Raw genomic sequence first — 14,151 nt, 5'->3', positions numbered from 1 at the left:
TCTTTCAACTTTTCAATATAGATCATTAATAATTGTCAGCAATAGTCCTAATGCTCATCTCTACTGGACATAACTTAGTGTCCAGATTCCAAAATTTTTCAACTCCCATTTTTCAACTCCTGTCTACCTACTTTGTTTTAGTCACTTCTGAATCCAAGGTAATGTATTGCCACTAACACCAGAAGCCTCCATCTCATAGAGAAACCACTTTTCAGTACCCTGTCAAAAGGCTCGAAGGAGATAATGTTTACTGGGTATGTGCAGCCAACATATTTTGGTGACATCATCAAATAATTAAATTTGAGGCCAGGACCTTTTCTTGAAACTATGTTTGATGGCCATACTATATCCCTTGCTCTCATTGAAGTCATAATGATTCTTTCACGCATCTAACCATCACATCGAACTGATGGACTTGTAGTTTGCCAGGTCTGTTTTCTTTCCTTTTTTTAACAATTTCAAAAAAAGTCCTTCCTTTCCATAGAAACTATCCCAGATTGCAGTGAACTTAAAAAAAAAAGAACAGGACAAGTGCTGTGTATCGATCTTCCTGTGGACCCACTGGTGGATATCCTCTGTTCAGTTTCTTCCTGCAGAATCAAAATATGTGGTGCTGGAAAAGCACAGCTGCTCAGGCAGCATCTGAGGAGAGTTGATGTTTTGATCATAAGCCTTTCAGCGGGGATGGCTGTGTGGCTGTGCTTTTCCAGCACCACACTTTTTGATTCTGATCTCCAGCATCAGCATTCCTCACTTTCTCCTAGTTTCTCTCTGCAGTATATTACGCTGTAGGAAGGATATGATTGCTCGAGGAAGGCTCGAGAAGAGATTCATTAGAATGTTGCATGGTCCAGTGTGATTTAGCTATGAAGAGATGCTAGATAGGCTATGGCTGTTCGAAGGTGTGTAAATAGGAAGAAACACTTCCCTTTATTAGGGTGAACTGTTTAGAGGGATTTTAGGAAAAAAGATTTTGACCCAGAGGGTTTCTGGAACACTCTACCTAAAGAGATGAAAGAGGCAAGAACCCTTAAGTAATTCGAGAACTATTTAGATGAATACTTGAAGTTCTCTGGTCTACAAGGCTATAGGCCAAGTGCTAGGAAATGAGATTAGAATTGATGGATGTTTGAGGGCCAGCAGATACTATGGGCTGAAGGGCCGTTCTCCCTGTTGTAAGAATTCTATGACTGTTATCTATTTTCAGGTCCTTAATTCATCCTTAAGCAATAAAGTACTCCAGTTCTATAATCATTCTGACTTTATAATGAGTATTATCTTTCAATTCGAATGTTTGACCAACAACCTCAATAAAGACCAATGCAATGATATTTCCAATGAGTGTTTACTAGATGTCCTTGAGCATCCTTCAGTGGCTCAATGCAGTCTTTCACAGTTCTGTAACTTCATGTAACTAAAACACTGATCTGAAAACTGGCTTTGTTTTCTTTGGCTTTTCCTTGTGCTTTACACTATTTTGTTGAGTATTTAATGCCTTTAATTTGTAGTATGTTTTTGCATTTTTTTTTGTCATTGTACATGACAGTAACTACCTTGTCTTTTTCTTATCTTGCCTCATTTGACTTTTGTACATACTTGTCCTCCACATTTTTACTTCATGTTCTTTAAAATGGTCAAATTGTATTCTGCGCAAGTTTCACCTCCATTCAGTGGGGTGAATCGTTTAAACAAATTTTAACATTTTAACATTTTAACAAATACTGGATTAGTGGTGCTGGAAGAGCACAGCAGTTCAGGCAGCATCCAACGAGCAGCAAAATCGACGTTTCGGGCAAAAGCCCTTCATCAGGAATAAAGGCAGTGAGCCTGAAGCGTGGAGAGATAAGCTAGAGGAGGGTGGGGGTCTCTCCCCACCCCCACCCTCCTCTAGCTTATCTCTCCACGCTTCAGGCTCACTGCCTTTATTCCTGATGAAGGGCTTTTGCCCGAAACGTCGATTTTGCTGCTCGTTGGATGCTGCCTGAACTGCTGTGCTCTTCCAGCACCACTAATCCAGTATTTGGTTTTCAGCATCTGCAGTCATTGTTTTTACCTTGACCATTTTAACAAAGTCTAGCCTTGTAGATTTACATCACTTGCTTGTATTGCTTTTAGAAATTAGTTTTTTTTTAACATACTTGTCTGTACTTGATGTGTGAACCTAGATAGTGAGCATTGGCGGGGATAAACATTTGTGTTTGTAGCAAATTATTTGGTGTAAGATTAAGTGAGGATCATAGCTAACTGTTTTGTTATCCTTGGGGCATTGGTACCAACTGCAGCGCTTAGTAAGATCAATTAATTCAGAACAGAGCTGCCTTGTTTACAAAGCTGTTTGTCATTGGTAATGAAAAGCTCATACCTCTGAGCTAGAAGGCCCAGGTTCATGTCCCACCTACTCTTGAAGTGTGTAATAACATCTTTGAACAGGTTGATCTAAAAAAATACTAGTATTTGTGTTTACCCAACAAGTACTGAGTTCAGTTAAGCATATTCTATAAAAATATAACAGCTTTAATGGTATGCACTGATTTATTTAGATTACACAAATAGCTGAATGTTTTGTTTAGGTGCTCTGTTTAGTGTCATCGTTTGGTTGACCATAGTAATTATGCTGCAGTTTCAAAATGTTGAGTACTTGTTAAGTACCTGATGTGTGTATTAACCAGTCTAGATACTATAGACATGGAGACTCGGGGACAAACACCAGAAGCCAATTCATATTTTAGAGAACAACCATTGGATTCCAGTATAATTGTTTCAGAAGATGTAAAATAAGTAAAGTTAATGTTTTAAAGAAAACAAAAATACTGCACCTACTCAGTTTATCAGGAGGTGCATAGCAGCAAGAACAAAAGGGGAGTTCTGCGAGAGGGTGAAGGTCAAGAGAGATAAGATAATAAAAATTCCATGACCCAAAGCAAAAGAGGCGAAATGAGTGTCAAAACGAGGTATAATTGGCTACTTTAAAACTGTCTGAATGTGACATGAAGAGCTAAAGGAAGAAACTAGTCAAAAACCAACCCAGAAAAACAAAAGAACAAATGCTCGGGAATATGGTGAAAGCAGAGATAACAATCTAAAATTATTGTACACTTTAGAGTGCAGAAGGCTGAAGATTGTTAAGTTGAAAATACTGTTCCTTAGCTTGCATCAGTTTATTGTCTTGGGCCATGGATAGAAAAGTCAGAATGGGAGCAAGCTGGAGAAGTAAAATGTCAAACAACCAGAAGCCTGGGGTCATACTTGTAATGACATTCAAAATATTGCAGAAAAGGGTTACCCAGCCTACCTTTTGTCTTAATGTAGAGTACACCATGTTATGACTAGTGAACACAGTATATATATTGAATCATAGCTAAGTAAATCACTGTTTCACGTGAAGAGGGTGTATGGTGCTTTGGATGGTGAGCAGGATGGATTGAAAGGACACAAATGTGCTTGCTTCTGATATTTTTATTGTTTACAACAGGATTGTTGAACCCCGAGTGGCTTCTATGGAAGAAATGGCAATGTTCCATACAGATGCCTACCTGGAGCATTTGCAGAAAATCAGTGAGGATGGTGATGATGATGACCCTGAGTCTGCAGAGTATGGACTAGGTAAACATTCTAATTTGTCTGTTTTGAATATTTATGTTTTTTTCTCCTTTTATTTGTGATTGTGTTCTTCAAAATAATTGTCACCATTGTTTGCAATAGCTCAGATGAAGGGTTAAATGCTTTCAAATCTCAGTAGTTCACTGCAATTGCATGGATATGCATTTCTTGGCTTAGCCACACCTGTGACTTCTTAAATTGTACTGCCAACTTAATAAAGAACAAAAGCAGAAGTTGCTGGAAAAGCTCAGGATATCTGGCAGCATCTATGAAGAGAAATCAAAATTAATGTTTTGAGTCTGGTGACCCTTAAACAAAACAGAAGGGTCACCAGACCCAAAACATGAACTTTGATTGCTCATCACAGATGTTGCCAGACCTGCTGAGCTTTTCCAGCAATTTGTGTTTTTGTTTCTGATCTACAGCCTCAGCAGTTCTTTTGGTTTTTAATAAAGAACAATGCTGAATTAATTTATGATGGCGATAATCAGACATTTAAGATTGCTGAGTTCCTTCATTTAGAAAGCCTGTCAGTGGTAGAGAGGAGAAATTTGATACTGGTACTCTGGTTTGGATTATGAAACACTAAAAGTAAAGTTGCCATAGTCCTGCTGGACCACAGGGCTGCGCTCTCTTTAAAAAGATGACTGCTGGTGGTTTAACCTGAAGGTCTCCATGCCACAGGCAAGGTGAGAGATTGAGAAGGAATGTCCTTCATGGTGAATTGAACCCACGCTATTTGTATCGCTCTGTGTTGCCAGCCAGCACCCAGACAACTGAGCTAAGGATAAGGGTAAAATGACAACATTGTAATCCACTATTCTGAATCAATGAGGTGTTCAATTAGTGTAAGTTCTGGCATTGCATGTGTTTCTAAAATATTCTTGTCAGCTTTGTTCGACTAGTCATCAACTTGTACAAAGTGAGAAGAGTTACCAATCCCAAAGCTCCATCTTAACCGTTTTGAAATTAATCTTCAGTATTTGTATCAGACTCTTCTAACCAGTGCTCCCAACACTTAGTCTATGCTTGATAGGTTGCCACTGCGAAGCAGTGCAGAAATATTGAGTTTTAAAACAAGTAATCACAGGATTGCACTCATTGTAATGTTGTGATGGTATTCTTCTCCTATACTTCCTTCATTCTGCAATTTCAAAGCCACATGAAAGTGTGTTTTTATGAAAGCAGTAGTTCATTTTTTTCCCTGAAATTCTCTGTATTTTAAAAAATCTATTATGCTGCTTCTCCTGAGTGATGATATGGCTACTGTGAGTGCGGGGTTAATAATTGTGTTACCACATTGCAATATCACACAAGTGTTATGGAACAGAAAGGGGCCGTTTGACCCATTGTGTGTGCATTGCTGTCCAAATGAGCATGATGGGACAGACAGCGGACCAGCGGGCCTTTTTAAAAAATTTTCTGTCTGTTTTATAAATGTATTTTATTTATGACATTGCTGTGCAGGCCTTTCCTTTGATTAAGCCCATATGTTTTAAGAATTGCATTCAGATAAACACAATTCTTTTGCCATGAATTGTTTTGTTTGTACGCAGTTTTCCGTAAACTGTAGATTGTGCAATGAATTATTAATTTTCTTTGTCCACAATGTATAACTTATTCAAGAATTTGGTCTGCAACCAGAGTAAAAAAAACTGATTAGAAATATGATTTACACAAGTAATTGGATTTAAATGTGTTATGATGTTGTGTAAAGTGCATATAGAAGTTATCTAATGTATAGAATTTGTATCCATAAGCAATGAGATCCATTCAGCAGGTTGCAAATGTGTTATTGCTGTTTTTCTAATAGTCATGTACAGTTTATACTTGGAAATGAAAAGCCAATCAAATATTGATCTCCTCAACCTCTGAGTTAAAACAATCCTTTTGAACTTTAGTGCTCAGGGAACTCATTAATGTCAGTGCCATCATGCTTCACAGGGAGCTGCTTTCTCATGTTTTTTTTTGTTTAGTCCTGGATTTTAAAAACCAAGTGATAATCCTAAATCTATTCAAATCATTAGTTAATTGGAACATTGCAGCTAGTGTTGTGTACCATTCCTCAGAGAAATTAAGGGTGCAGAGAAACTGTAAAATTGGTTTATTGAGATGATGCCAAAAATGGAAGTCTTTGTTTACAAGAACTGACAAAATTGTGCTCCTTTAATTAAACAGTGCTGGGACCACAACTGTTTATAATATATTAATGATTTGATGGAAGGAAACAAATGTACTTGAGCTAAATTTAAAGATGACACAAAAATAGGTGGGAAGGTAAGTTTAACGTTTACATTGAGATATTGATGGACAAAAAGTTGCCAGATGGAGTACATTGTGGGGGCAAAATGCAAAGTTATTCATTTTGGAAGGGAGAACAAAAGAACAGTATTATTTAAATGGAGAAAAGCTGAAGAAAGTTGCCACACAAAGGGACGTAGGGATACTTGTGCATGAAACACTGGACGTTAGCACACAAGTGCAGTGGGGTTGGAATATAAAAGCACTATTGTGCTACTGAGACTTTATAAAGCTCTGGTTAGGCCCCATTTGGAGTACTGTGTCCAGTTTTGGTCCCCACACCTCAGGAAGGACATACTGGCACTGGAACGTGTCCAGCAGAGATTCACACGGATGATCCCTGGAATGACAGGTCTAACATACGAGGAACGGCTGAGGATCCTGGGATTGTATTCATTAGAATTTAGAAGATTAAGAGGAGATCTAATAGAAACTTACAAGATAATACATGGCTTGGAAAGGGTGGACGCTAGGAAATTGTTTCCGTTAGGTGAGGAGACTAGGACCCATGGACACAGCCTTAGAATTAGAGGGGGTAAATTCAGAACAGAAATGCGAAGACATTTCTTCAGCCAGAGAGTGGTGGGCCTGTGGAATTCATTGCCGCAGAATGCAGTGGAGGCCGGGACGCTAAATGTCTTCAAGGCAGAGATTGATAGGATCTTGATGTCACAAGGAATTAAGGGCTACGGGGAGAATGCGGGTAAGTGGAGTTGAAATGCCCATCAGCCATGATTGAATGGCGGAGTGGACTCGATGGGTCAAATGGCCTTACTTCCACTCCTATATCTTATGGTCTTATAGTAAGGTTAGGATTTAGCTAACATTTGTTTCCTTCCATCAAATCATTAATATATATTATAAACAGTTGTGCAAACAGGAAGGGTAATGGAATGTTGGACTGAAAACAAAAAATGCTAGAGATCAAGTGGGTCAGACAGCATCCATGGAGAGAGAGCAAGCTAATGTTTCAAGTCTAGATGACTCTTCATCAGAGCTGAAATGAAGTGTGAAGGGTGTAGCATTTATGAGCAGTTGGGGGTGGGGGCTATAGAGTGTTGGTGGAGAAAAGATGTTGATAGTTCAGATAAAATGATCAGAATGTAAAAATGGTAAAACAATAGTGTGTCTAACTGCCAGACTTGAAAGAGAAGACAGTGCCACTGGGGTGGGAGGAGGGGGAGAAAGGACATGGTGACAAAAAATGTAACAAGTAAAGATAAAACAAGCGAAGAAATAGGAGAATGTAGTGAGTATAGATAAAAGAAAGGGAAGAAATGAGAGTTGGGTCACAATTTGAAGATGTTGAACTTAATGTTAAGTCCAGAAGGCTGTAAACTGTAATGAAATGTTGGCACTTATTTTCAAGGTAGGGAGGTCATACTGCAATTGTATAAAGTGCTGGTGAGACCACATCTGGAGTATGGTGAGCAGTTTTAGTCCGGTTAATGGAAAGATATTATTTCGTTGGAGTATTTCAGAGAAGGTTCACTAGCATGATCCCTGGTATGGAGCATTATCAGCACAGGCTAAACATATTGGGAGTTTAGAAGAATGAGAGGTGATCTGATTGAAACATATAAGATTCGTAAGGGGTTTGTTGGGTAACCGCTGAGAGGATGTTTCCTTTCTTGGGAGAGTCCTGAACCAGACAGTATAGTTTCAGAATAAAGGGGTGGCAATTTAGACCGAGATGAGGAAGAGTTTCTTTTCTCAGAGGATTGAGTCTTTGGAACTCCTTGCCACAGACAGCTGTGGTGGCAGAGCCACGTGTGTATTTAAGGATGAAATAGACAGATTCCTGATTAGTAAGAGAATCAAATGTTATGGGGAAAACGCAGGAAAATGGGCATGAGGAATGTCAGATCAGTCATGATCCTATTGCATTGCAGAGCAGGCTTGAGGGACCGAACAGCCTACTCCTGCTCCTATTTTTTTATTATCTTAAACTTAGGAGGAGTTCCACTAAGAATGTTCTGAATTCCACAGACTATTTAATTAGATGGTAGCTGGAGGGTATAAGTTGAAGAACATTGTCAAACAAATGCTGGAATTGATTTGAAAAAATATTTTCATGCAGTCATATGGATATAGTGAACTCCATCTGAAATGGTAGGGGATACTGAGTATACAATAAAGCAATATCTGTGGAGAAAGAAAACAGGCATTGGGATGAGGCTAAGCTACATCTTTGTTTAAGAGCTTTGTCTGATTGGCTGAATAATTTGTATTCTGAGCTGCAATATATTTGTTTCAATATCTGTGCTTCTGTGTGAATATTAGTAAAGCATTTTCCAGCACAGATATGATGGATAGAATGGCCTCCTTCACATTTCTGTAATTCTGAGTTCTCCTGTAATGCAGGTTGATTTTGTCCTTGAATGAAAATATTCTCAAATCAGAGATTATGTGTGCAATGTGTGAACAAGTACTTTGCTTTGAAAGTAATGCTTAGAAATGGCATTGGAATAGTGCAAGAGTACTTTCTACATACTCCTCTATAAAATGTGGTCCGACTCTTCCAATCAGATCAAAACCAGCCTTGACCTGAGGTCTAGAAAATTTGGAAGATATTTCTTAGTCACCCCAAATAATCAAACACTTGCACATGGTGAACATATAGGCTAATAGTATACTTGTGAAATTATCAATATCAACAAATGTGTAGACAAGAAATTGCATTGGTTATCCAAAGTATAAATTGATTTCTGCCCCCTTCTGCTGCACTACCCCATTTTCACAATGTCTCTGGAGATTTGGTACTCAAAAAGTTAACCTTGTCAAACTGTAGTACCTGAAAGCTGGCTGACTTTGAGAGTATATCCCTACTGGTTTCTTTGTGCTTATGAGTTTCTGAAAAGCTCTGTGTCTCCTATTTGTCTCATTGGTGGAACTGCAGGGTTTTCTCTGTTGCTAGGTGTTACACAACCCCACACTGTGCCTTGCAATACTCCATAAATAAGGATTAGTGTCAGTCAGGTTGTCTGCAAGCTGGCGCAATTTCAGCATAGAGGAATTTCAGCTCACAGAACACTCATTATCTTTCACTTAAACCTGATCTAACAAAGCACCTTCTGTGGACGCATTACCAGCCAATATTGGGAAAAGAAAAGGGCCAACCAGGCTGGTGTTTCCAACCCAAAATCCTCTGCACTCCAGTTCCCATTTAGCTTTGGAAGAGTTGAAAGAAACAAAAACTTTTCTGTCACTTCTTGTAGAACAGATTCAGATCATCTGTAGAAATTAAGGTTTCATGCTCTGTTTTTGAATGAGGCTGCTGTGTATGAGCTGTCTACATTTGGATGTAACTCTGCAGTATTATTTGAACCCTTCCTTATTCAGAATAATCTGACACATACTGGCATGTAATTCACCTCTAATTGAAACTGCAATTTCCCTTTGTTTTTCCACATTGTTGTAAATCATTCTGGGCTGAAATGCATCAGATGTCTGTTTCTAATACTGGGCTGTATGGCAACGGTCAACAACAGAGAAACCCACATAACCTAAAGTGACTGATCCTCCCATTGCTCATAATGTCTTCCGAAATGCTGCCTAAAACCATATGAAGGCTTTATTTGCCTTCAAAAAAGGCTTAAAAAGATTAACCTATTAGTTTATAAGTCCACAGGTAATGTGTATTCAAAAAAGGTTGAGAGGTTTGCATTTTGGCAAAATATTGCATCGAAGTTGAAACTGTTATGAGGCATTAGCTCATGTTTTGAATCTGAAAAAAGTCAGTTGTTTCAAGCTGAGTTGTGTTAGTAGCTCCTTAATACAAAGCAACTTCATGCATTCCACATGACAACTGTTATTGTGCAAAAGTGATTTGGATTTGACTTGCACTCTATTTTATTCAATTTCCATGTGTTCCTTGTGTGGAAGGGGAAATGGAAGAATAAGTTATGTTGCGATGGGAAATTGAAGTGTTCTGATTTTGTACATGTTGTATGATAGTCCCGATGGTTAAATGAAGCGCAGAAGAAACCTAGAAGATTGTCCAAAAGTTTCTTTCAGCACAGAAAATGGTATGTAATATTGAAAAGGCTGAAAAAAGAGGTAGATGTGACTTTCTTGACAGCTCAATGAATTTATGTAGTAAATAGTAAATCTGTACAGTGTGTAATTCAATGATAAATCGGTATTAACGCATAACTATTAGATTAACTAATTTCAGCACATACAATGGTAGAGATGCTAAATTTGCTTCAGTATCCATGGGTTAGTAAAGGGAAAATGATTAAGGTCTCATTGCTGCTTGTCTGAGAGTGCAGATATTGATTGAAGGCAGAATTAGGCATCATTGTGATTTTTTTTTCTGCCACTGCACAGCAATGCATTTTCAAAGTTCATGCTGTAGTACTAGCCACTTGATTGAAGAACTTTAACACAAGCAGTAGCTTATGGAATTGTGCCCCACAAAGGACCCAACACTCAAGAAAATGTGGAAATGGTGGGTGCTGGAGAAGGGAAAATAACTTAAAGAAAGATTAAATAAAGTTGTCTGTCCAGTGACAAGATCATGTGCGATTGGTTGTCCTCTGCAATTGACTTGGTTCATTTAGTTGATTATTTATTTTGATTTCTATATTTTTCAGGTTATGACTGTCCTGCAACAGAGGGGGTGTTTGATTATGCTGCAGCAGTAGCGGGGGCCACTCTCACAGCTGCGCAGTGTTTAATTGACAAAAAATGTAAGGTGGCAATAAACTGGCCTGGGGGATGGCATCATGCAAAGAAGTGAGTATCTGGAAAATAATTTCTTCACTCAGTGTAATAAAATTAAGAATTTTAAGTATTTTGAAATAATATTCAGTAATTTGAATTCTCTTTTGTGTCTATTAATGCAATCATTAAAGTTTTTAATTGAAGGCTTTGGCCTTTCCCAAAAGCCTGGGCACAGACTTGATAATTTGAGTTAGAGTTATGATGCTATCTTCTCTCTTTGGTTTGTTTAGTCAGAATGTAGTCAATGTGCCTAATTTCCTAGGATTCATCTGTATTCAACCACATTACTTTTTGTTATGGTCTTAAACTTTATTTCCAGTGCTTTGCTTAAAATAATTTTGGAACAAGCTATATTCAAATAAAATGTGCAAGTTCTGTTTAAAATCTTGTATACTTGAGAGGAAGAAAAGTGACACTGATGTTTTTGGTAGGTGCGTTAACATGTTTAGTCTTTTTCGCGTGGTCTAAACTTAAGTTTTTATTAAGGCAGGCCAATATGTAGATGAGTTAAAAAGAGATATGTCAAGCAGAACTGACAAAATAAATGCTTTCTTCATTAATGTTACTTCAGTTTTCAAAATGGAAGTTTAATATTGAAACCAGTTCATTGTCTTGCCAACGTTTTCTTTTGGCAAAATAAATCAGTACTTATCACTTAAACATATCTTGATTCCTAGCGTTCATGAGGAGAGAAAAAAACACAGAGAAATAGAATGGTGATTTGAAAGAAAAAGGGTATTGGGTCAGTCCCGTTTTCCTCAATTCCTCCTACATTGATCCAAGCATGTAACATTTAAACATACTGAACATTCCAACCAGAGTCACTGTTCACCACTGCTGAATACTGGAAAATCTGAACATTATTGGCAATTGTTACCTTTTAAATTTAGTGCCTTGTTAATATCTGGCTGAAAAGCTACAGAGGAGAGGAGGAAGACAAAGAGGAGAGCGTGGAGATGAGAGAGGGAGGAATGTATTCTCAGACTGAGATAGCCTTTACAGTTTTTTTACTTTACTCCATTATGAAGTTTCCAGAGGGTACTGTAGTGATTGTAATGAGATCAGCCAGATGGACCTCCTAGAATGTGTTCTCTGATTGGGGCTGTTAATCTGGTCCAATCAGGGAGCCCTGGCTGACAGATCAGGAGTATCAGACATCCTGGTATCTGAGAGCTGGCTCTGAGGGAGCTGGATCAGTATCAAGGCTCTCCACGTGTTTTTAAATAAAAGGGTGACTTGGTGACAGGATACCAGCCTGTGTGGAACTATTTCAGTGATGATGAGAGAAGAGCATGTTCCTGAAGAAATACGCTCGCAACAGTTGTCTTTTAGTTGGGGTAAGCATTTCTGGCATTATGCTGTTATTTGGGAAGCTTTATTCATTTGATCCTGCCATTGAAGACTGGACCTAGTATGTGAAATTAATGCATTATTGTTTCCAGGCAAATGACATTGAGGTGAAAAGCAATGAGTAATTCTTCTGACTACTATGAATCCATAGCTTCTTTTGGCTATTGAAAGCCTAATTTTCACTGTGGCACCAGATACTAAAAGAGTTGATGGATTTAGTTAAGGTAATTACGACTCTAAGCTGCCTGTAATTCTTAGACGCTATTGGTTTTGTGTGGCAGTTCGGGAACCAAGGAATCCACACTGGGATTTTTAGCTAGGTTAAGATGACAGGCAGAAGAATGTGACTTCAGTTTAACTCTTAATGAGATGCTGAGAGATCGTTTGGTATGTGGGATTAATAATGTAACCATGCAAAAGTGCCTATCAGCTGAAACCCAACTGGACTTCAAACAGGCGCTACAACTAGCTTTATCATTGGAAAATGTGGCAGGCAGAATGTATGAAGCACAGCCTATTCCACTACCTGTGAACACCTTCACCAGTCTGGCTGAGGTTGGGGAACACCACTTGAGTGAAGGCAATTGCATAGCCTCATCCAGAACATATCCTGAACAGAGGGGCTCTAGGTCAACCCACAGCCAAATCCCAAAACAAAGCTAAGTCTCGGTGAAACAGTTAACATTTTCTTCAGGATCCATGAAGTGGCAAGCCATTGTAGTTGCTGCTGGTGTGCAGACTCAATACAGCAAAAGAGTCCCCAAAAACTTAAATGGAGTAAAGAACTCATAGGCCAGTATCCAGGAGAGTGCACACCCTGAACGTTCCCCCCTACATCTGGATTGGAGCAGTTAAATTGCTGAGCAACATCCAAATCAGAACCAACAAAAATAACTGTCTGGTTAAATGGTCAACCAGTTCTAATGGAGGTCGATCATGGTGTAGCCATTACTTTGATCATAGAACCAGTCTTTAACAAAATCCACTCTGGACTCCAGCCTTTAAGTTTGAGCAAGACCTCGGCTGGACTGTGAACCTGTCCTGGGGAGCCTTTATGGATTAAAAGTACAACTTCATGTCCGGTCTCTCATGAGCTGCAGCTGGTTCAGTTATTACTAAATATAGTAAAAGGTCAGGGCAAAAGCTTATGGGCGAAATTGGTTCAGGAAGATTCTCAACACAGATGCATTGAGCAGCCTTCCTCTGGCAGATACACCACTGGTGGTACTGCCACTGAAAGAGTCCATAATGATTTTACAGTTTTTGGATACACGTCTAGCCACAGCTGACATAACAGACTTTGGACACAGAAGGATCCTGTCCTAGCAAAACTGAAACAGCTGGAGCTGATGGGGAAAACCAAAGGGCTACCACAATCAGAATTTAAATCTTTTTGGACCTGAAGAAACCAGGTCACAATAGACGATGGCATATTATTTTAGGAAGCAAGGGTAATTCTCCGGAGTAAAGGTTGCTGCAAAAATAGTAGCTGAACTCCACGAGGGTCATCCAGAAATTTCCAAACTGAAGATGTTACTGTGAAATACGTCTGGTAGCCATGCTTGGATGTAGACATAGCCGTATTGGTGGGTCAGTACCCAGAGTGCCAACAAGGGCAAAAATTACCACGTGAAGCTTCCCAAATTTGTGGGAATGGCCATATAAACCCTTGTCTCAGTTGCATAGAACATAGAACATTTACAGTCAGTACAGGCCCTTGATGTTGCTCCGACTGTGAAACCATTCTGAAGCCCATCTAATCTACGCTATTCCATTTTCATCCATATGTTTATCCAATGACCATTTAAATTCCCTTAAAGTTGGCGAGTCTACTACTGTTGCAGGCAGGGTGTTCCATGCCCTGACTACTTTCTGAGTAAAGAAACTACCTCTGACATCTGTCCTATATCTATTACCCCTCAATTTAAAAGTTATGTCCGCTCGTACTAGCCATCGCTATCTGTGGAAAAAGGCTCTCACTGTCCACCCTATCTAACCCTCTGATTATCTTATGTCTCAATTAAGTCACCTCTCAATCCTTTTCTCTCTAACGAAAACAGCCTCAAGACCCTCAGTCTTTCTTCATAAGACCTTCCCTCCATACCAGGCAACATCTTAGTAAATCTCCTCTGAACCCTTTCCAAAGCTTCTGCATACTTCCTATAATGTGGT

The 14,151-nt window shown here is 38.9% G+C and overlaps 1 protein-coding gene and 1 long non-coding RNA gene across 2 annotated transcripts in view; one reads left to right on the top strand and one right to left on the bottom strand.

Moving 5' to 3' along the window:
- Nucleotides 1–14,151, bottom strand: part of LOC140495806 (uncharacterized) — a 109,915-nt gene that overhangs the window by 2,368 nt on the left and 93,396 nt on the right. The gene's annotated exons all lie outside the window — the stretch shown is intronic.
- Nucleotides 1–14,151, top strand: part of hdac8 (histone deacetylase 8) — a 79,205-nt gene that overhangs the window by 7,347 nt on the left and 57,707 nt on the right. The window contains exons 3-4 of the mRNA XM_072594936.1: nt 3,473–3,603; nt 10,500–10,641. Coding sequence (XP_072451037.1) covers nt 3,473–3,603; nt 10,500–10,641 — 273 coding nt within the window. The remainder of the gene's footprint in view (nt 1–3,472; nt 3,604–10,499; nt 10,642–14,151) is intronic.

The sequence above is a fragment of the Chiloscyllium punctatum genome, chromosome 25 (assembly GCF_047496795.1).
Source record: "Chiloscyllium punctatum isolate Juve2018m chromosome 25, sChiPun1.3, whole genome shotgun sequence".
In the NCBI taxonomy this organism is placed as follows: Eukaryota; Metazoa; Chordata; class Chondrichthyes; order Orectolobiformes; family Hemiscylliidae; genus Chiloscyllium; species Chiloscyllium punctatum.
Note: the sequence above shows the minus strand (reverse complement) of the source record. Positions and strands in the feature narration are given on the sequence as shown.